The sequence below is a fragment of the Suillus clintonianus genome, assembly GCF_016758775.1.
Source record: "Suillus clintonianus strain FC179 chromosome Unknown DEU56scaffold_15, whole genome shotgun sequence".
Lineage (NCBI taxonomy): Eukaryota > Fungi > Basidiomycota > Agaricomycetes > Boletales > Suillaceae > Suillus > Suillus clintonianus.
Window position 1 is genome coordinate 63885 of NW_024539239.1, and position 17613 is coordinate 81497.

Genomic DNA, 17613 nt, shown 5'->3' on the forward strand with positions numbered 1-17613 from the left:
CTTAACGGCACGCCGTACACGGGATCCCGTCGAGAAAACACATGCGCTCACTGTCAGCTCGTCACTGTGCAAGTCGCAATTGATCGCTATTTCCTTTTATAGAATTATCTATATTGATCACGACTAAGTCTGAACTGCAGCCTGGGAATTTTCATGGTAACATGCTTTCAGTCTGAGGCTCGCTCACAGAAAACAGTATATCTAATTGCGGAAATAAAGTCTGCATTGTTCGACAAATGCACGACTTTACGGTCGATTGCGTCGCACACCAGGCGACATGCGAAACCAGCACACTACTTGCGACCAGATAAGGGCGATGGTGAGATAAACGATAAGTAGAATGAAGTGAATCCAAGAGTGGCATATGAAATATTGAGGGTATCATCGGGAATATAGCGAAGCTGATAGGGCTACAAGCCTGAACCCCGCGGGCTATGTATTAGTCATGATCAGAGCTAAATTTCCCTAGCCAAAGTAGGTGTAGGCAAGAGAAGTGGGCTGGTCATCGCTGCCAAGAAGAGAGTTGTCTGTATTCACGCCTTGAAGGTCACTCATAAGGCCTGGCATATCACAGATCAGCAAATGTAGCACGGAGATGAATCGCATTCATACCGAATGGGAAGGCAACGGTAAACCACTCAGTGCTGTCGACAAAGTTGGCGACGGTGCTAGCAAAAGCATAAACCTCATCCTGGGTGGCCTGTGAACCACCACTGAAGTTCTTCAAGGACACGTCAACTTTGGAGACTTGATGTAATGATGTGAATAAAATACCTGGTCAGCAAACTCCGTAACCCAGATGGGCAGGTTGTAGAGATTGTGGAGCTGAGTGGCATAGGTGATGAAAGCTTGAGCATCAGTGCCGTAAAAGTGGAACGCGACGGCGTCAATCTAATTGGGAGAAAATGAGGAGAGGCATAACGTTGTGATTAATGAATACAAACGTGGCAACCAGAGCACTCTTGGAAGAAGCTAGCCATCCAGTCAAGACCAGTCTGGTCATTGGTGCAAGCAGGGGAGACGAGGTAGTAGCCTTGGTCTTTCAAAGGGTTGATGTATTGCTGCCAGAGCGAAACGCCATCGGAGGGGCTCATGTTGGACTGGCTGGATTCGTTGGGCCTAAAAAAAAGTGTGTCAAAGTCAGAGTCAAATATAGCGCTGTGGGACATACTCGTTCATGCCAAGGACGTAGTTAGCGTAACCGGCGACGACCAAGCTCTGGAAGTCAGAAATCTGGTCATAACCCCAAAGCATGGGAATGCCCTGAAGGCCATAAAGGTTCGAGGGCAAGTAAGGGCTCCAAGTGTAAATGCTGTGATATGATTAGATAAAGGGATGAAAGAAAATTTGAAATGCATACAAGCCAACATTGGGACGAGCAGCGAAGGTGGGGAGGTAGTCAGCATTACCGTTGTTCCAGGCCAAACCCCACTTCTTGCCACTTGAGCTGCCAGTGGAAGCGGGGGTGGAGGTTGCGGCGTAGGAAGAGGAAGTTGTTGAGGTTGATGCCGGTACGTATACAGTTGTCGAAGACGTCTCAGTGGGACTGGCAACATAAGTTGAGGTCCAGGAGGAGGACGCGACAGTGCTGCTATCTGTTGGTTTTGGCTTACACCGACCATTGCTAGTAGACGAGGTTGTGTCACGCCTTCTCTTTGCGGCGAGGTCATGAGCACGAGCATAACGAGCGACATGAGAGCGGTCTGTTGTCAAGGCATTGACGGATGTAGGACCAGACTGGAATGCAAGAAGAGCAACTGAGGCCAAGGCGAGAAGATTGAACAACTTGAGAGCGGCCATTTTTTGTGGTTGTGAGGTTGTTCTATAAGTTTATATATAAAAGAATGAGGACGGAGATTGAGAGAGTGTGGTATGAAATGAGTGAGGACGAGCCGTAAGCTCAACGCGTTGAATGAACAAGGGATGGCAAAAAAGAAGGGGTGAATAATTCTCAGACATTTTATCGATTGAATTATGTAAGCTCTCGCACGACCCGCTCCAATCGCCATGACATTAACGGTCTATTGCGATCACCGTGGCTTGGCTTGTCGTCGTCGTCTTGAACAGCGAGGTCATAGAGTAGATGGCATTGACCTAGGAGGTGGTCTATGACTCAAATATTATGTACACTTTTGAACCGAACATGAGGACCTAGCGTCACTGAAACATGTTTATTTGTATGTAAAATGTATTTTTTCAGTATAATTACAAAAAGGGCAGCGTCTAAAACCGCCCAAACAGTTTCTTTTTTTCTTTTCAACTTTCAACTTGAAACCAGGTTCATCATATAGTTCATCACCGCAGTTCATCCTCCAATCCCCCCCTCAAAATGTCCGACGCCCAAGCCGCCCAAGTTACAGAGAATGGCGTGCCTCCGGCTGCGCAAGAGTATGTCATCGAAGAAGCTCCCCCATTCAAAGTATCTATTATCCTTTTTCTATCTCTTCTTCAATTCCTCACTTTCCTATCATGAAAAGGTCTTCGCTGGCAATCTTGCGTACTCTACAACGGATGAAGGGCTCAAGACTTTCTTTGCCCCCGTACAGAGCGACATGTATGTTCTATGCACAGCTTCTATCACTGCATCTCACTCTCTCTTCGCTTTACAGCATCACAGCCCAGGTAATCCTGCGAGGTCCCAGATCCGCAGGTTATGGCTTTGTCGCAATGTCCTCCGCAGAGGCTGCCCAAAGAGCTGTTGACCTCCTCAATTCACAGGAGCTCGACGGCCGCAAAGTAATCGTCGAGATTGCTAAGCCAGCAGACCAAAAGGACAAAGAAAAGAAGGAGAAAAAGGCCAAGAGGAGACCCAACAGGCGCGGTGCCAAGGCCGTACCTGGTGAGGTCACCGACGCTGAGGCAAACGGCGAAGTCAAGGCGGAGGATGCCGCTGCCCCTACTGCTGCTCCGGGCACTGACGAAGCAGCTAAGCCCAAGAGAAAAAAGAAAAAGAACAACGTATGTAATTTACACTCAAATTTTTTACACACAGTGATTCATCAATTTCATTTCGCTTCCAGCGCAAGTCCAGCCGTAGGTCTGCTCCTCTGGAAGGTGACAACCTACACGAGGAGGCTGGTTTCGAAGCTCCTGCCACAGAGGATGCCTCTGAAGAAGCCGCACCTGCCCCCAGGAGACCTCGCGTCAGGAAGCCCAGGGTCCCTCGCCCAACCCGCGCTGTCGGTGAAGACCCCGTCGGCGAGCCCTCAAAGACCACCCTGTTTGTCGCAAACCTCGGCTTCAGCGTAGACGATGAGACCCTCTCTGCGCTCTTTACCGAATCTGGCGTCAATGTCGTTTCCGCCCGCGTTGTTCGCCGCAGGTGGGGAACGCCTAGGAGGAGCAAGGGTTACGGCTTTGTCGATGTTGGCAGTGAGGAGGAACAGCTCAAGGCAATCGAGGTTGTTCAGGGCAAGGAAGTCGGCGGCCGTCCTCTCGCTGTCAAAATCGCTGTCAACTCTGCCCGTCAAGAAGTGGCCGACGAAGCCGAGTACACTGCCTGATCGCATCATCCGCTTAATACATGATCCCGGTCCCATATCCCCTTGACTTTCTTAACTTAACGCACCGGTGCAAGTTCATCGTGACTTAGTATTGTTCATCTCGCGCCATGATTTTTTTAGCGTTTGTTTCCCAGTCAAGTCATGCTTTCATTCTGGCGGTTTGGTGTCCTTTTTTCTTTCATCGAACTTTGTAGAGTCGCTTTGGGGTCAATATTTGCGATGTCTACTTAGTAGGACTACGAAAGTTTTTCCATGGCTATTGATGGTGATAAACCCCCTGCTCAAAACGGACGTGTGTGTAAATTGTGGCATGTTTGTCAATCCGGCGTGAAGTCAATCCATGGCCGACGAGGATGATTACCTCTCGGACAAGTTTCTTGTTCAACTTGCAGCCGAGTCTGCACCGAAAACGTATGCTCAGAGACGCCAAGAGGCGCTGAAGCAGTCTCAAGTCAAGAATGAGCAGAACCGAACCAAGAGTCGGCGTCAGAGGGAGCAGGAGTCCAGGGAAGAGGGGCTTAGCAAGAGCCTGTTTGAGCGTGCACAGGAGGAAGAGATGGCCGTTGGTGGGAGCAAGGCACTGGGCATCATGGTGAAAATGGGGTTCAAGGTCGGGCAATCGTTGGGAAAGATCGAGGACAGCCCTCCAAAGACCACCGTGACAGTTCCCTTACCTGGTCCGTCCGAGGACGAGTCTTCGCAGGGTACATCCAGGGCTCAGTCAGAATCTGCGGATCTTGGAGAGGACTCGAAAGGAAAGCCTCGACACAAGGTTGAACCATTACCCCTCAATGAATGGCGAGGCGAGTCCACCCCGAAAAACTACTATGGAATGAAAAGAACTAACTTGATGCCATCGTTATTGTAGGGAAGAAAGGCATCGGTCTAGGGAAGCGTGCTCGCTCACCCAGCGCCGCTGATCGCCTCGCGAAGATGGCGAAGATGGCGGAGGCAGCCAGTCATGAGAGTTTCCGAGATCGCGCCCGCCGCGAATACGAAGAACGGCGAGCAGAAGGGCGCCTCGGTCCTACACGACGAACGTGTCTCACACTCGACGAGAAGGCGGGCATTACAGTGCGTTTTGTTCAGATAAGTATGCGGGGATACTAAATCTACTGTTCTGCGCCATAGTTCAATGTCCTCTGTTTGGACCCGAACGACCCTGAGTCTGTGCCATCGGGCCTTATGGACGCGCTATCAGCCCATACACTGCTTGTATCACCGTTGCCTTCCGCCTCAGGAGATGCCTCCCATAAGGCACGTCTACGCGCCCAAATGGCAGCTGATGCCCTGTTACCGGTTTCTTCTTTGGATGAAGATGACAACGACAACGACAATGAAACACCCACAACAGTGGAAGAATTCCCGCAAGAAGTCATCGAGGAAGCAGCTTACTTTTTGCGATTGGGCGTGAGTAGACTGTTAATGGAATTGTGTGACGCTTACCCCTGACTCTGGCGCAGCCGCGGGACCGCTTAAAGCTCCTTCTCGACTATCTCCGGGAGAAATACTCGTACTGTTTCTGGTGCGGGACGCAATATGAGGATTCTATTGATTTGGAACAGAATTGCCCTGGGCCTGAAGAAGATGAGCACGACTAGATGTCTAGTGTGGGGAATATGTTCCCTCCGTAGCCAACGTCAATCGTATTGATTGATCTAAACGTACACAATTTCCCTACGAGAATCAAGATGTAGTACAATCGTGAGTCCGAAATTTCCACAAGCAAAGAGCGAAGTTATGGCAACTATGAGAAGGAAACGAGGGAACTGAGACGAAATGCAAAGGAAAGCTGTGTATGCATGTGTAGAGAGAGAGAATTAAAAGGTCCGTAAGTCCTTCCTTGGGATACGCGGTAACCACATCGTACACAAGCTGTACCATCATCAGACCGCGGAAAACATAGAAGTGGAGATGTCCGTTATTCGTAACGTGAAACTAGCGAGGGATGGGGGGAATGGTGGGCAACGACATTGGCATCAATGATGGTGGAGTGATGATTTCTGGTCTTTCGACGTATTCCCGTTGAGCGAAAGTGAGGACGATGGGCGAGTTTTGAGGTGTTTTGCGGCGAACGTATGATGAGATAGGGGTGATGGATGGCCTTTCTCTCTTGGAGAAATGAAGGGGTGAAGGCCGTCGTGTGCGTCGAGGAGATGAAGGGGGATTTGGTGATGAAGACTGTGGATTCTGGTAAGAAAAAAGTGTGTCTAAAGGGAAAAGTCGATGGTCTTACCCTGCTAGAGTCTTCTTGATCACTCTGACTGTGTGTCAAGGACACTGCACTGCTTTGTCTAGCAGAGGACTTGAAGAAACAAGACAATGAGACGACGAACACTAGATCAGTAAACCAAAGTACTCACACTGGCTGAAATATACGGTGAATATCTGACTGCTCTGACTCGACGAGAAGCGCCTGGACGTCTATCTGAGTCAATGTCACGGGTTGTCGATAGGTTGGCACAACGGATGGAAGGGCTCCAACTGTCGGTGGAACTGCCCATTGAAGAGCAGGAAGAGCAGGAGGATGAACGATCACGAGTCCTAACTATGCTCGGGGTGGAGGCTGGCTTAGCATCATCTATGCCTAGAGAAGCCATGAGTTCAATGAATGAAGGGAGAGCGGCCATAGACACGGCGATCTCAGACGGAGTGCAACGTCGGGAGGACAGTCTTCGATGGGCAATCAAGTAAGAGGGCCATAGTTATAAGGATGTTTTGACGCCTTGGATACGGCCCACGGTTGTCAGGAAGGACGGTCGCCACCTACGAAACTCTGGAGTTCCACTTGTGACTTTATTTTTCGTGAAGGTTTGCACTATCAATAGGGTTCCAGCCCGGTCGGCAAGGAGATTGAGAATAAGGGTGTTGGCGCCTATTGAGCTGGCTGGCCACACAGGATTATAGAGCTCCTTATACCGCGAACGCATAGTACATAGCCGCAATACAACTGATCCTTATCCCTTGATTATTGTTCGTTAACAATGACTGAGACGATCTTCGGTCCATTCTTCCAAGCCAGGCAGGCGGTGCACAGGATAACAATTACGACTAAGCAGCGACCCGAGCAAGTTTGCAGGGTGACTGTCTCCACGCCTACAACCCAACTGTTTCCATCATTCAAGCCTGAAAAAACTTGAGACTTGGTAACTTTTTGTCGCAACGATCGCCGAATCTCTATAGCGTCTCCATGCAAAGAGTACTTTAACTGCGCGCCCATACCGTGACTCACGCACGTGTACTACATCACGCGGTAGTCACGCGTTTCGACTACCAAGCTTTTTCGTTCTACTCCGCGATGAACCAGCCAGGACAACAAAATACCAACCCTGCGGGGGGTGCCTTCGTACATGCACCTCGCCAGGATATGGAATACATTTGTGCAGGTATTCATGACCGCCTCTGTGAGCATCCCTTTACGAACATTCTGATCAATATTTGAAAAGATTGCGGCGCCAAAAATGAAATAAAGTCTAGGGAACCCATACGTTGTCGTGAGTGTGGTCACCGTATCATGTACAAGAAACGAACCAAGCGGAGTGCGTATCTGTTGCTCTTGAAACCAAGCAACTGTTGACCTTTCCCATTAGTGGTTCAGTTTGAAGCCCGGTGATCTTTCCCGGTTGCAAAACGAATGTCAAAAGAGGTGAGTAGTTATGGCTATTTCAGTGTTTTAGTACGTTAAACACGGATTACAGACGTTTCGATTATTTACTATTACAGTATAAGGATAGACACCTGTCGCTGACAACCTCGTTACCACCGCCCAAGTCGCTTGAACCAGACATTCAGGAAGCAAGTCACCACCAACCGATCTAACATTGCGCTGGCGCGCGGGGTCACTCTCAGTATTTTCTCGTGATTTGACCACGATGCAATGTATTTGTCTTGTGAATCTATACACTGTTTTTGTGGGGGCACATCAGCAGGTGCATGTTCCAGCCTTCGTGACACGTACATATAAGTCGGTCCTATTATCTGATATCTTCCACTTGTACACGGCATCGGCACCGGATTTAAATCTGCGAGAACTAGGATTCAAATGCATCAGCGGCCGAGATACGACCTCGGACGAAATATCCTACTGGCTAGTAGCATTCTTGACCTTGCGAAGATCCTTGACAGAAACCTGTTAAATAGCTTATCAACAGAGTGCGTCGTGTGATCAGCACCATCGATCTCACCTCCTCCAAGCCAAAATACACCGTGGTGGCGATAGTGTTCGAGTTCCAACTGATCTGTCCAACAGCCTCGAAGATCAGACTATTCATGTTCTTTCGGTGATAAGTTGTGGTTCCGCCAGAAGAACCGGTCATCGAATGTGAAAACTGCGATGGGAGTCAAAACGACGAATGCTAGTCAAGGAGAAACTTCGACGCACCTTGTATAGTTCCAATTCCTCGTGTTCTCCTGTTCCTATCACTTGATACACTCGGAATGTCCGTGTGTCGTCGGTGGATTGAGCAAAGCGGAAGACCATGTCGGTTCCAGCCATCTTAGCTGTGGATTTTTTGGAGTCTGAAGTTGCAGTGAGAAGGAAGGAATCTTGGTCCAAGTGGCGAGTCTGGTTCACATGCCAGTGATTATGAAGGCCTAGAAAATATTAATTGACTGCAGTAATGAATCTCGCGTCCATTTTGCGTGGACAGAAACACTTGATCCGAGCGAATATACGGTTGGGAGCTGAGGTCACTTCTATCAGTACTATGACGCATCCTAATAAGAGCAAGCCATTGACTCGGTGCACCTGCGGGGACAATGAGCCATCGGGATATTAAGCGATTGCTAAAACATGAGGTAATCGATGAGGTCCCTGAACGGCGCGTAAGTAATACACAGAATGTTTCCGACTGCTGAACCTCGAAAAAATTGATACACTTGTGGCTTGCCGGTTGCTGCTCAAAATATTTTTCAATTTCAGAGTGCCTATCAACCTTAACACAGGATGAGTCGATATGCAATATCGAGTACCACGACGAGCACAGTTAGGCATTAAAACCACCAACGGTCCGCCCCAGGGAAAAACGAAAAGACTCCTCCCGCGCCCGTTTTAGTTGAGCGAGATTGTTGACGTGTGGCGTGCGGAGGCGAATAATAACAGTCACCGAGTCAGGCGATCCAAAAGAAATGCCACGTTCCATGTAGAGACGACGACGATCACGGTGAACAAGACACCCTGCAAACCACGTGTCACGTCAATTCGAAACATACAAGCGGGGTAAAAAGCCGATTGAAATCCGTACATCCTGCGAAGGAAAAGAAAACCGCATCAGCTCAGGGTAAACGAAAAGATGGTGGATTTGTACACACGCCGACAAAGTACATTGGCTGATAGTATAGGGACTATCGCATGCATTTTTGGCTCTGAAGGCCTTGCGGCCCGGGACATGATAAGGCATGATGTAGTCGGCAGGGAGAGGTTTTGTCATGAAACAGATATGGCTGACGCCGTGATGTCAACGTTAAGGGTCATCATGAGAACAGGACGTTTCAGTGAGCAACACGCTGCAAAATGACGATAAGAGGCCAAGATTAAACGTCAGCGAACACAGAATTGCTGATATTACGCCCCCATTTCGTCGAAGCTGTGTAAATTTTAGGCAACTATTGTGTCAGAGTTCTGATGCGAGGGGGTGGGGATAGCGCGATTTAAGGGCAGACCTTGGTGGAGACGGCCTCGAGGCCTATGTTTGCCGACATAATTTATCGATGTTATACAAGACTGAGGTAAAGTTGCAAAAGCTGGTGGTCAGGTTCATAAAAATTAGCCCAGTTTTGCCGAGCTATGGGTAGAAAGTCACTCACTGTTGCGTACACAGCGTTGCTACATACAAAGCGACCAGGGTCCACCACACGTGCATTCCGAGTGCATACATATGCCAGAGACAGTATGAGGTAGCAATAAAATCAACCCCATGGTATAACGAAAAAGGGTAAGCGCGACTAGGTGCGGTTCCGCTAGGTCGTCGGCGCCTCCGAGACTTGCAACCAGTCTGCAACATTAAGTTAGTCTAAAGCTTAGTCTTAGACTAGTAAAGTCAAAAGAAAGCAAATCATGCCCGCATGGTGGTACTAGGACCGGGCGGCGCCCGATAAGCGCCGAACAAAGACTGACACGGATGATTATGTCATACGGCTTCGGCAATTGAATCTAGCCGAATGTTGGAGTCGGCATCGCACTCGCTGCCGACGGGCTGACTACGCGGTCCTTGCAAAACAAACAACTCGTACTCACTTTTGACCAACTTCATCATGCCTGATCATGATGCGCCCCGCAGTATATCTGGAGAACTTGATCCGGTATGTTTCTTTATTACTAACTGTCTGTTCCTCATCGGTCTCATCAATAATAATTCTGCAGGATTCTGATATTGACTCCCATCTCGATCACGATGATGGGGTAGGAGGTCCGAATAAGCCAGGCAGGAAAAAAAATCCAAAGTATGTTGACTTCAGACTGGTTGTGTTATGCACCATTGACCACCGAGAAGCTCCCAGGCAGCACGTCGTGACCAGAATCGTATTGCCCAGCGTGAGTTCCGTTTGAGGAAACAGCAAAGGGTGCGCCGGTTCGTAATTGCTCCTGGCATCATCATACTAAGTTCGCACTTTTCAATAATCAGATTCGTGACCTCGAAGCACGCGTGGAATTACTTTCTGCGTCCCAAGATGAAGCTCTGACTGATTGTAGAGCTGTTCTTAGGGGTAAGCGATGATAGCAATTTGTATGCGTATTGCTTACTGTAGCATGACAATAACATTTTACAGATCTCATGGCCGAAAATCAGGTCCTCCGCGGTCTCCTAAAGAGCGTATCAGGTTTCATTGGTGATGGCGCCGGTGGTATGCTAGTAAAACTTGGTTGGGACATGGCAGACTTCGACAGCTTCGTCAATAAGGCAGAGACGGACACTGCATGGGAGAGTTTCCAAACCCGCAAACATTCTCACACTTCGCAAACATCGAGCGCGATGTCTTCAACGCTAGGCGCACCGAATAATAAACGTCCAGCAGACGACGATAGTGGTCCTGGACCGGCAAAGAAGACAAGAGGTATGAGTAACTCAGAGCAAAACGGTGACCGTCGGGATTCTTATCCGCTCATGATGCCCATGAGCTCCGCGGTGCCTCCTGCTCCCTCCTTATATCCCCCACCACCCCCGCAAGGACGCTCTCAGGACAATTTATTTTCAGATCTCATGCAATCAGGGAATTCGCCTGTCTTCATGTCCACTACAACGTCTACCACCCCAAGCCATTATGCTGCTTCGGCTGATTTTCAACCTTACGTGCCCCAAATGAACGTGAACGTCGAGCAACGCTTAGGGGCAATGTACTCCACAAGCAAAACAAATGCAGCTGTCCCTCCTCCGCAACGGGTTCTACCTCAAAATTCGTTGGCAAACGATGAACCTGACGAACATGATATGGGAGAACTTCAAGATCCCAAAAAGATTGAAGCTATGAAATTAATCAAGTCGGTTTTTTTAAATTTCCTGCTGTACATCTCGTTTTTAAGTGTCCTTTTAGATATCACCTCGACAATTTCATGAGAAACAGTGCGTATTGTCTTCCGGCTTCGTTACGACCAACTCTGGTGCAGAGGTGAGTGCGAGTCTCCCAAGCTCGATGGTTGTATGCTCACTATACATCCTCAAGAACGATAAATCATGGTATAATTGTTTCGCTTTCTATTTGATACATATTGATTTTTTTGCAGAAAGTATTATCGACCGTATTATATATCCTGAGCTCCGAGATCGTATCATCCTCCTTCGAGGTAGGGACATCGCCATTTTTGAGCGCGTCAACGTTCTGATATTTTCCAGGGCAAATTTCGTTAGCGGACTGTCTTTTTGACTACAAGAAAGCAATCAAGCTTCATGGAGACGATGTTCTTGCCCAGCACAACTGGGAGCTTGCTGAGTGGTGGTTGCGGAAGTACAGGTGCGCCTTGCAAGCTGTCCAATGTCCATATATCCTCATCCTACCTAGTTACCTCGTCGACAAGACAACCTTGAATGTCTGCAATCGCTGGAGGCATGAGCGCGGTGAACCAGATTTGTCGCTATCCGACATTGGTGCTCAAGGAGATTCTCCCGGGTCTTAGGACTGTCGTGTGTCCAGGTTTCATGGAAGAACGCTTGTAAAACTTATTACTGTAAATAATTGTACGTGCGCAGACTTCGCGCGGTAATATATTATATGTATTCCGAGCTACATCTACTTTGCAAAAGAAGTCATGACGCAGTGGTGTATACCGCACTGAGCACCATGAGCACTTCATGCCTTGCTGAGTAGACACGCGTAAGCTCACCATACCATAAAATATTGTGCACGTGTAGCCTTCATCTACCAAGAAGCTTTGCGCACGCCAGGAAGTTCCAGCTTGAGCGCCTTCAGTCGGAACTGGTACTGTCAAAGTCACAAGATGAGGACGCGTTCAACAAGAACCAAGCAGCAGATAACGTACTCGGCAAAGTCCAAACTCGCTGATAATCCCCCGACCACGTCCAGATTCTGTACAACGGTTCTTCACCGTCGTCGGACGCGTGTACTTCCCGAATGTGTTCAGCTGCAGCTGAGCTTGGTGCCGCACTTGCGGGGACAGGGTCTCGTTCCGCGCGACATATAGGTAGGCCCTGCGGAGGACCTCGCTGGCCTTTACGACGTTACGCGCCTTGATGTCTCGGAGTACGCGAGCGTTAGGCATGATGACCAGAAGAGTTTTGACCAGAAGGTAGTTAAAGGCTTATAGAAAACAAGTGCAAACATCGCACCTTTAGCAAGTCGTCGGTAACATCCGGCACAGCCTCAAAAGTTAGCGTCGAACAACCTCGGACGCAAACATCGCTCGAGAGGGAGGACATGGGCAGATTGTCGGTGCGTATACCATTCGCCCCCTTCTAATAATCCTGTTCGCTGATAACAGATTGCACTAAAAGTTGTAGAATGCCCATTTCCAAAAGTTTTCGTCTAACATACCAACAACGCCGCACATTTGTTTCAACTCTGTTCGGCCTCACATTTTTTGCGTCTGTGTTGACGGTTTCCGCATCCAACGTGCTACCATGTCCCGTGCGACCTGACCGGAGCCGTTACGCTGATACGGAGGGGAAAGCAGGAGGGAAGAGCCCTGCACCGATGGTGGAGAGGAGGCCAAGGAGGTGGATACAGGAGAGGCCATCTTCGGAGGATACACCGACTTAAGCCATTGCTGACGGGGAGGGCTGTTGTGGAGATTCAGACAGTTGCTCCACATTACCCAGTACAGTATACAGTGTACATGACTACCGTCTACTACTACTACACGTCCCAGAGTGATGAGGTATATGAAAGCCGCGCGTTCCCCAGAGTAAGGGTAGATGGTTTGGGGGGTGTCTAATGAGTACAGAATGTGGTACCAACGTGCTTGGGTGTCACAGGAATGATTGAGGAGTAACGACACGCCGGTCAGTCAGTCAAATGAATGTCTAAGGTGAGTCTACTGTTGAAGCAGTGTTATTTTGCCCAATTTGTTGGTTCCTGTAATGTTCTTCTTGCTCTTGGTGTGTTCCTCTGGAATACACAGGTTAGCATCGGCAGGGCACGATCGGACATTATAATCACATACGGTAGGGGGTGCTCCTCGATGGGTACGCATGCAATAAAAACGAGAATATTGATCGCAATATGACAAATGAAAACAACACGGAGGGCATCGGCGTAAGACTCGACTGCTGCTTTTCTGAGTGCAGGCGCGAGGTCAGGGATCGAGCTTATCGAGTGTCTGAACACAGCATCGTGTTAGCGTATATACCGCATGGTCATCGGACATCATACCGTATCTCCTCGATGATCTGGGTAAAGGGAATTCATATGAAACGCATACGGTAAAGGTGCACACGAATGCCGCTTACCTCTGATGAACCAGGTCCAGTAATTCGCTGGCGCAATTTTCTGAGCAGAATGTTCTGGACCACAGCCCCTGATAAACTAACACCGAGAACCTGACCAGTTGTTCGGAAAAGATATGTGACTGTAATTTACACATCCTGAGTTCATATGTCCTCCCGAGGCAGTCGAGCGGCACTTACTACCGGTTGCGACGGCCATATCTTCCTTGTAAACGCCCGCGATCATTGCCTGCAAATTCAGGACCAGTTCGACTTAGGAATTGGGGGACAGCGAAAACACTAACAATTAGCGTAGTAGTGATTAAGCTGGCCATTCCAAAACCCTGTGGGACAATGTCTAGCCATAGATGGTACTGCGACGTGTTATCGTCCCACAGGGCGAGGAAAATACTGGCAGTGATGGTCAAGCCAACAGAGGCTAACGTTAAGGAATACAGTTTGCCTGTTCGCCGCATCATCCTATAATCATGACGGTACATTAGTCAGAATAATGGATGATCTTCTAGATCTCACCAGCCTGCGAGCATACTTCCCGTGGATAGAGCAATCTATAAGAAGGTAAGTATTTCCCCTCACAAAAAACCAGGGAATTCGCACAGAATGAGGAAGCAAATGTAGACCTGAATGGCATGTATGACTTAGCGAGTGCAAATGGAGATAATAATACCGAGCATACCGGCATTCGTCGATGAGTCTAGCCTAACAGCAGAGAAATACAAAGGGACGTTGTATATCTGGAAAAAAAGGCCGCTTTAATTAAGTGGCATTATGCGTAAGGTTTTCAGCCCTCACCGTCGAAAAAGCAGTTATAGAAGCCAAAAAGTTGGCCAGAGAGACCGCTAACGGGGTGCGTTGCGTAATTAAACGCAGGGGCATTACAGGGTACGGCGCCCAATAAGCCTCCACTAAAATGAAGGCGACCCAGAAAACCGCGCTGGTGCAGAAAAGCCCCCATATTAGGGGGTGTGACCACGGAAGTTCCTCAGTAGTCTTAAGACTGAAGCCAAGCAACAATCCGGCGACCGCGCCAACTAAGGTAAACGATCCCATGAAATCAATGCGCTGCAATTTGGAGTATGTGCTTTGTGCCTGGATCTCATTGGGCAACTTTATGTTGACCTTGAGAGCGACCAAAGTAAAAGATATAAGCAACAACGGCGCCTGAGTTCGAGTGAGGCCGGGAATAAACGGAAAGATAACAGGCCACCGACCTGTAATAAAAATGCTGCCCGCCTGTTGAAATAAATCAGTGGGCAGAATGAGGAGATTTCAATCGGCTACTAACCACCCCAGGGTATCATTTACCCACCCTCCAAATGGGCCGCCGAGGCCGGCGCCCAAACCAAACAAACTGATCGAGAATGTTCGTTCAAGCTCGGTGCACAAAGCCGCAGCAACTTACATATTAGTCATTCCTTGATATAGGCCACGGTGTTTCCTAATAGTAATCATGATACTTAATCTGTGTCGCTACTACTTGAAACGCGAACTTACAAGGGTACTAGATCGCTGACAGCGATACTGCTGACTGAAACAAGGTAAATTTCACAGGCGAACAATACCATAGCGCCCAACGCACCTGTCATCACTCTGAAGTAAATGTCAGCATAGTGAGCCTTGCAAAATTATTCCGTTGCACGCACCCTCCACCGCCCATTCCTGCGACGGCGCGCGCGACAATCAATGCCTCCATAGAGGGAGCGAATGCGCATGCGATGGTACCCGATCCTAGATTTCATATTAGAGCATGAAACGGCTATCGGGTTCACTGTCCGCACCGAATAAAGACAGTCCGAGAAGCATGGCTCCCTTGCGACCTAAGATGTCTGATAGTCGGCCTGATAGGCGTTAAAATGGATATTGATGAAAGTAGGATGATTTTGTCGCTCTCACCGTACAGAGGAGTAAAACAGCATACTGAGAGCAAGTATGATGTCCCCAGATACGAAGACTGTTCAGATTTATTGAAGTAGCTTCCTATTGGTGACAGAAGCGTTGCCACAATTGTACCTATTGACAGAAGTTTGTGGTTTGTACCATTCTTCGCTCACTGCCAGCAAGCTAGAGCGCACCATCCAAGGATCCAAGGAAGACCGCGCTCCAAAGACCTGAAAGGATCCAAAAAAGATCAGTGCGGGAGACTTGGTTCAACGGCGGTGGGTCATCATTCTCAGGCTGTAAGTTTGACTCTGAGGCCTGCACGGAGTCATAAGAAGGCTCCTGATCACAGTCACGGAGCAACGGCTGCGATTCTTTAGACGATGACCTCGATGACATGCGTGGGGTCGTGAGATCGTTTGCGGGGTATCCGAGTAGGTATGAGTCTTGTTGGGGGGCGACAGGGCGGGCAGAAGAGTTCTCTCAGTCGTGGTGATTTTAAGGCAGGGAAATTAGAAATCCTGGATATTGACGCGCAGGAACATGCTCAAGTCTTCCAAAGAATAGTATATGACTGCTGATCTCAAGCGACGTCTTCAAAGTCCCCAACTCCCGTGTCATTCTCCGCTCGCATCGGTACCGGACCGGCCGAACGCGAACAAGTCCCTTCAAAGATTACATCCGAGTGGATCCAACTGTTTTCAACTACTCCTCCCTTACCTTCGAACCACTCAAAATCAACCCAAATTTCCCCGCATAACAAGCACCCAACTCCACTAACAAACCTAACGTTATTTATCATGGTCCAGTTCAAGTTGGCTGCCACCTTACAATCCGCACTCTCCGGACGCTAGGCTCTCCCCAGCTTCGGATCTGTAAAATTGACACATATGTCACGCCTGCGTGCCATCCTTACAGCCCGGAGTTGCTTTAGGCACTTCTAGTCATCTTCAGGGCTGTCTCCGGGGCCGACCAACTCTCCTGATACGAGTGTCTAATCCTCAAATCCCCGTAGGATCAAGTATCTATCCAACACTCCGTGAGACGCGGCCGACATACTACGGCATTTAGCTTTGAAATTGCCTCAGAATTGGACCCATGACCATGTAAGTATTCATGCCAAGTGTGTGGGATCCTGCAGTTGCCGGAATGTTCGACCATGTTCGAACCAACCGGTTGAGTATTATCATACTCTTTCACTCGCCGCTTTTCACACGATCTTCATACGCTGTCGGGGTGTTTTCTTCGGTCGGTCTTTCGCAGGCTCTTGGGAGTCGGATGCTCTTTTGCTTCGACAATACCAGCCATGATATGAGGCACATGAGGCACGGATATCTCTAGATAGGTTGTACTGCAACCTCCGCTCATGTGTAGGTTCCCGTGACGTAGTTCTGTTTTTAGGAACGGCAAATTCCATCGTGACTTCGCAAATTCGTGCTTCCTGAATTTCACCCATCTAAAAGCTAGCCGCCTGTGACCTGTGGTGTGCAGCGTGCTGTCGTCGTTTCAAATATAATGATTGTCTAGATGATGAGACAATCTCATCGGGGGCGAACTGCAGTCATCTCATATCTCCGAAGTACGTCCTCTTTGCCTGTATTGCTATTAAAGGCTCACACTTACTTGCTGTCCTGTCCTCGAGGATTAATTCCTTGACTGTTTTAGGTGTCTAAAACGTGACGGAACGTTCATGGGGACCCGTATTCTGTTTTTGTACGTGCAACGCCCTCTTGACGTTCGTTATTTCGCAGGACATCATGGATGGACGTAGACGGTCATGTGTAGGTTCAGATATGGGGCAACTTCCCTTTCATTAAAATCCTTTATTCCTAGATGATACGAAACGACACTGATGCGGTTTCATCATGATTCTCCTCAATTTCAGTTTTAGGCAGCTTTTCGCGCCACAGATGGCGCCCAGTTGTCGCGTATCAGAAAAGTAATATTCTTGATTATCTGCCTCGGGCAAATATTGCTGTGTTGGGCCCCAGTGCATCATATCCTATGGAAGCCCGGATTCGGCCTAGTGATGGGTGTTGTCGTCGAAGACAGTGAAAATGCACGGCTCCATGTAATTCCCATGTCAAGCCGGCCCGTTGATATGAGCGCTAGGATCCACTGCATGCTTTCTCGGGCTTCATAATGCTACAGGAGTCTGTGCATTGCTGCATTTCTCCCTTCATCAGCACATCGACTGCTGTACATGTTCTGGCTATCCATGTTTTTTACTAAAAAGATCTTGCTCTCGTACAACCCTCACGCTCAATGCCTGATATCATCCTATCGGCTCACGTACAGCTTTATGATACAGCAGCCTCAGCCTCCTGGCAGTGGTG

The 17613-nt window shown here is 48.7% G+C and overlaps 11 protein-coding genes across 11 annotated transcripts; 5 read left to right on the forward strand and 6 right to left on the reverse strand.

Annotated features, from left to right (window-relative positions):
* Window positions 1-4: 4 nt before the first annotated feature.
* DEU56DRAFT_785617 (glycosyl hydrolase catalytic core-domain-containing protein) lies at window positions 5-1985 on the reverse strand. Its single transcript, XM_041352292.1, has 6 exons — window positions 1361-1985; window positions 1172-1312; window positions 945-1119; window positions 775-891; window positions 613-721; window positions 5-560 (listed from the first exon to the last, which is right to left on the reverse strand). Exons 1-6 carry the CDS (start codon window positions 1798-1800, stop codon window positions 466-468), a joined length of 1077 nt encoding a protein of 358 aa, XP_041211475.1. The 5' UTR covers window positions 1801-1985; the 3' UTR covers window positions 5-465.
* Window positions 1986-2239: 254 nt separating this feature from the next.
* Window positions 2240-3790, forward strand: DEU56DRAFT_785621 (uncharacterized protein). The gene is made up of 4 exons (XM_041352293.1): window positions 2240-2419; window positions 2478-2554; window positions 2610-2958; window positions 3021-3790. Exons 1-4 carry the CDS (start codon window positions 2330-2332, stop codon window positions 3501-3503), a joined length of 999 nt encoding a protein of 332 aa, XP_041211476.1. The 5' UTR covers window positions 2240-2329; the 3' UTR covers window positions 3504-3790.
* A 13-nt stretch (window positions 3791-3803) lies between these two features.
* DEU56DRAFT_147847 (uncharacterized protein) lies at window positions 3804-5264 on the forward strand. The gene is made up of 4 exons (XM_041344772.1): window positions 3804-4306; window positions 4372-4577; window positions 4635-4913; window positions 4967-5264. Exons 1-4 carry the CDS (start codon window positions 3844-3846, stop codon window positions 5102-5104), a joined length of 1086 nt encoding a protein of 361 aa, XP_041211477.1. The 5' UTR covers window positions 3804-3843; the 3' UTR covers window positions 5105-5264.
* Window positions 5265-5441: 177 nt separating this feature from the next.
* DEU56DRAFT_909699 (uncharacterized protein) lies at window positions 5442-6433 on the reverse strand (the record flags this gene model as incomplete). Its single annotated transcript, XM_041357122.1, has 4 exons — window positions 5442-5684; window positions 5740-5797; window positions 5867-5999; window positions 6274-6433. 4 exons carry the CDS (start codon window positions 6431-6433, stop codon window positions 5442-5444), a joined length of 594 nt encoding a protein of 197 aa, XP_041211478.1.
* A 298-nt stretch (window positions 6434-6731) lies between these two features.
* On the forward strand, window positions 6732-7222 carry DEU56DRAFT_785627 (DNA-directed RNA polymerase I). The gene is made up of 3 exons (XM_041352294.1): window positions 6732-6889; window positions 6950-7149; window positions 7202-7222. The coding sequence occupies exons 1-2, from the start codon at window positions 6802-6804 to the stop codon at window positions 7078-7080; spliced, it is 219 nt and encodes a 72-aa protein (XP_041211479.1). The 5' UTR covers window positions 6732-6801; the 3' UTR covers window positions 7081-7149; window positions 7202-7222.
* On the reverse strand, window positions 7144-8391 carry DEU56DRAFT_785634 (uncharacterized protein). The gene is made up of 5 exons (XM_041352295.1): window positions 7885-8391; window positions 7688-7831; window positions 7589-7632; window positions 7462-7534; window positions 7144-7406 (listed from the first exon to the last, which is right to left on the reverse strand). The coding sequence occupies exons 1-5, from the start codon at window positions 7996-7998 to the stop codon at window positions 7260-7262; spliced, it is 522 nt and encodes a 173-aa protein (XP_041211480.1). The 5' UTR covers window positions 7999-8391; the 3' UTR covers window positions 7144-7259.
* Window positions 8392-9059: 668 nt separating this feature from the next.
* DEU56DRAFT_148474 (uncharacterized protein) lies at window positions 9060-9623 on the reverse strand. Its single transcript, XM_041344775.1, has 2 exons — window positions 9309-9623; window positions 9060-9245 (listed from the first exon to the last, which is right to left on the reverse strand). The coding sequence occupies exons 1-2, from the start codon at window positions 9503-9505 to the stop codon at window positions 9188-9190; spliced, it is 255 nt and encodes an 84-aa protein (XP_041211481.1). The 5' UTR covers window positions 9506-9623; the 3' UTR covers window positions 9060-9187.
* A 9-nt stretch (window positions 9624-9632) lies between these two features.
* DEU56DRAFT_785642 (uncharacterized protein) lies at window positions 9633-11668 on the forward strand. The gene is made up of 10 exons (XM_041352296.1): window positions 9633-9803; window positions 9865-9944; window positions 9995-10064; window positions 10127-10208; window positions 10272-10980; window positions 11034-11108; window positions 11163-11176; window positions 11224-11283; window positions 11333-11450; window positions 11499-11668. Exons 1-10 carry the CDS (start codon window positions 9756-9758, stop codon window positions 11611-11613), a joined length of 1371 nt encoding a protein of 456 aa, XP_041211482.1. The 5' UTR covers window positions 9633-9755; the 3' UTR covers window positions 11614-11668.
* Window positions 11669-12258, reverse strand: DEU56DRAFT_785647 (uncharacterized protein). Its single transcript, XM_041352297.1, has 3 exons — window positions 11977-12258; window positions 11821-11918; window positions 11669-11768 (listed from the first exon to the last, which is right to left on the reverse strand). Exons 1-2 carry the CDS (start codon window positions 12214-12216, stop codon window positions 11856-11858), a joined length of 303 nt encoding a protein of 100 aa, XP_041211483.1. The 5' UTR covers window positions 12217-12258; the 3' UTR covers window positions 11669-11768; window positions 11821-11855.
* An 82-nt stretch (window positions 12259-12340) lies between these two features.
* DEU56DRAFT_148734 (uncharacterized protein) lies at window positions 12341-12869 on the forward strand. Its single transcript, XM_041344777.1, has 2 exons — window positions 12341-12386; window positions 12449-12869. The coding sequence occupies exon 2, from the start codon at window positions 12456-12458 to the stop codon at window positions 12711-12713; it is 258 nt and encodes an 85-aa protein (XP_041211484.1). The 5' UTR covers window positions 12341-12386; window positions 12449-12455; the 3' UTR covers window positions 12714-12869.
* Window position 12870: 1 nt separating this feature from the next.
* Window positions 12871-15768, reverse strand: DEU56DRAFT_148606 (vacuolar amino acid permease). Its single transcript, XM_041344776.1, has 19 exons — window positions 15472-15768; window positions 15293-15409; window positions 15178-15237; window positions 15043-15127; window positions 14979-14989; window positions 14894-14927; window positions 14802-14837; window positions 14685-14750; window positions 14611-14632; window positions 14192-14560; window positions 14076-14133; window positions 13997-14019; window positions 13913-13947; window positions 13684-13858; window positions 13580-13628; window positions 13403-13521; window positions 13326-13342; window positions 13117-13272; window positions 12871-13061 (listed from the first exon to the last, which is right to left on the reverse strand). The coding sequence occupies exons 1-19, from the start codon at window positions 15674-15676 to the stop codon at window positions 12977-12979; spliced, it is 1722 nt and encodes a 573-aa protein (XP_041211485.1). The 5' UTR covers window positions 15677-15768; the 3' UTR covers window positions 12871-12976.
* Window positions 15769-17613: the final 1845 nt, after the last annotated feature.

Coding starts and splice junctions, on each gene's coding strand:
- DEU56DRAFT_785617 (XM_041352292.1), bottom strand. CDS start 1,800: ATGGCCGCTCTCAAGTTGTTCAATCTTCTCGCCTTGGCCTCAGTTGCT. Junction 1,120..1,171: donor TACGTCCTTGGCATGAACGA/GTATGTCCCACA, acceptor ACTTTTTTTTAG/GCCCAACGAATCCAGCCAGT. Junction 561..612: donor TACCGTTGCCTTCCCATTCG/GTATGAATGCGA, acceptor GTGATATGCCAG/GCCTTATGAGTGACCTTCAA.
- DEU56DRAFT_785621 (XM_041352293.1), top strand. CDS start 2,330: ATGTCCGACGCCCAAGCCGCCCAAGTTACAGAGAATGGCGTGCCTCCG. Junction 2,420..2,477: donor AAGAAGCTCCCCCATTCAAA/GTATCTATTATC, acceptor TATCATGAAAAG/GTCTTCGCTGGCAATCTTGC. Junction 2,959..3,020: donor GAAAAAAGAAAAAGAACAAC/GTATGTAATTTA, acceptor TTTCGCTTCCAG/CGCAAGTCCAGCCGTAGGTC.
- DEU56DRAFT_147847 (XM_041344772.1), top strand. CDS start 3,844: ATGGCCGACGAGGATGATTACCTCTCGGACAAGTTTCTTGTTCAACTT. Junction 4,307..4,371: donor ACCCCTCAATGAATGGCGAG/GCGAGTCCACCC, acceptor TCGTTATTGTAG/GGAAGAAAGGCATCGGTCTA. Junction 4,578..4,634: donor ACGAGAAGGCGGGCATTACA/GTGCGTTTTGTT, acceptor TCTGCGCCATAG/TTCAATGTCCTCTGTTTGGA.
- DEU56DRAFT_785627 (XM_041352294.1), top strand. CDS start 6,802: ATGAACCAGCCAGGACAACAAAATACCAACCCTGCGGGGGGTGCCTTC. Junction 6,890..6,949: donor TATGGAATACATTTGTGCAG/GTATTCATGACC, acceptor ATATTTGAAAAG/ATTGCGGCGCCAAAAATGAA.
- DEU56DRAFT_785634 (XM_041352295.1), bottom strand. CDS start 7,998: ATGGCTGGAACCGACATGGTCTTCCGCTTTGCTCAATCCACCGACGAC. Junction 7,633..7,687: donor TGTATTTTGGCTTGGAGGAG/GTGAGATCGATG, acceptor GCTATTTAACAG/GTTTCTGTCAAGGATCTTCG. Junction 7,535..7,588: donor GTCAAGAATGCTACTAGCCA/GTAGGATATTTC, acceptor TTTGAATCCTAG/TTCTCGCAGATTTAAATCCG.
- DEU56DRAFT_148474 (XM_041344775.1), bottom strand. CDS start 9,505: ATGTTGCAGACTGGTTGCAAGTCTCGGAGGCGCCGACGACCTAGCGGA. Junction 9,246..9,308: donor GCAACGCTGTGTACGCAACA/GTGAGTGACTTT, acceptor CCTGACCACCAG/CTTTTGCAACTTTACCTCAG.
- DEU56DRAFT_785642 (XM_041352296.1), top strand. CDS start 9,756: ATGCCTGATCATGATGCGCCCCGCAGTATATCTGGAGAACTTGATCCG. Junction 10,981..11,033: donor GAAGCTATGAAATTAATCAA/GTCGGTTTTTTT, acceptor GTGTCCTTTTAG/ATATCACCTCGACAATTTCA. Junction 11,451..11,498: donor TGGTGGTTGCGGAAGTACAG/GTGCGCCTTGCA, acceptor CATCCTACCTAG/TTACCTCGTCGACAAGACAA.
- DEU56DRAFT_785647 (XM_041352297.1), bottom strand. CDS start 12,216: ATGCCTAACGCTCGCGTACTCCGAGACATCAAGGCGCGTAACGTCGTA. Junction 11,919..11,976: donor GCGAGTTTGGACTTTGCCGA/GTACGTTATCTG, acceptor TGACTTTGACAG/TACCAGTTCCGACTGAAGGC.
- DEU56DRAFT_148734 (XM_041344777.1), top strand. CDS start 12,456: ATGCCCATTTCCAAAAGTTTTCGTCTAACATACCAACAACGCCGCACA.
- DEU56DRAFT_148606 (XM_041344776.1), bottom strand. CDS start 15,676: ATGTCATCGAGGTCATCGTCTAAAGAATCGCAGCCGTTGCTCCGTGAC. Junction 14,020..14,075: donor AGACTCATCGACGAATGCCG/GTATGCTCGGTA, acceptor CATGCCATTCAG/GTCTACATTTGCTTCCTCAT. Junction 13,629..13,683: donor TAATCACTACTACGCTAATT/GTTAGTGTTTTC, acceptor CTGAATTTGCAG/GCAATGATCGCGGGCGTTTA.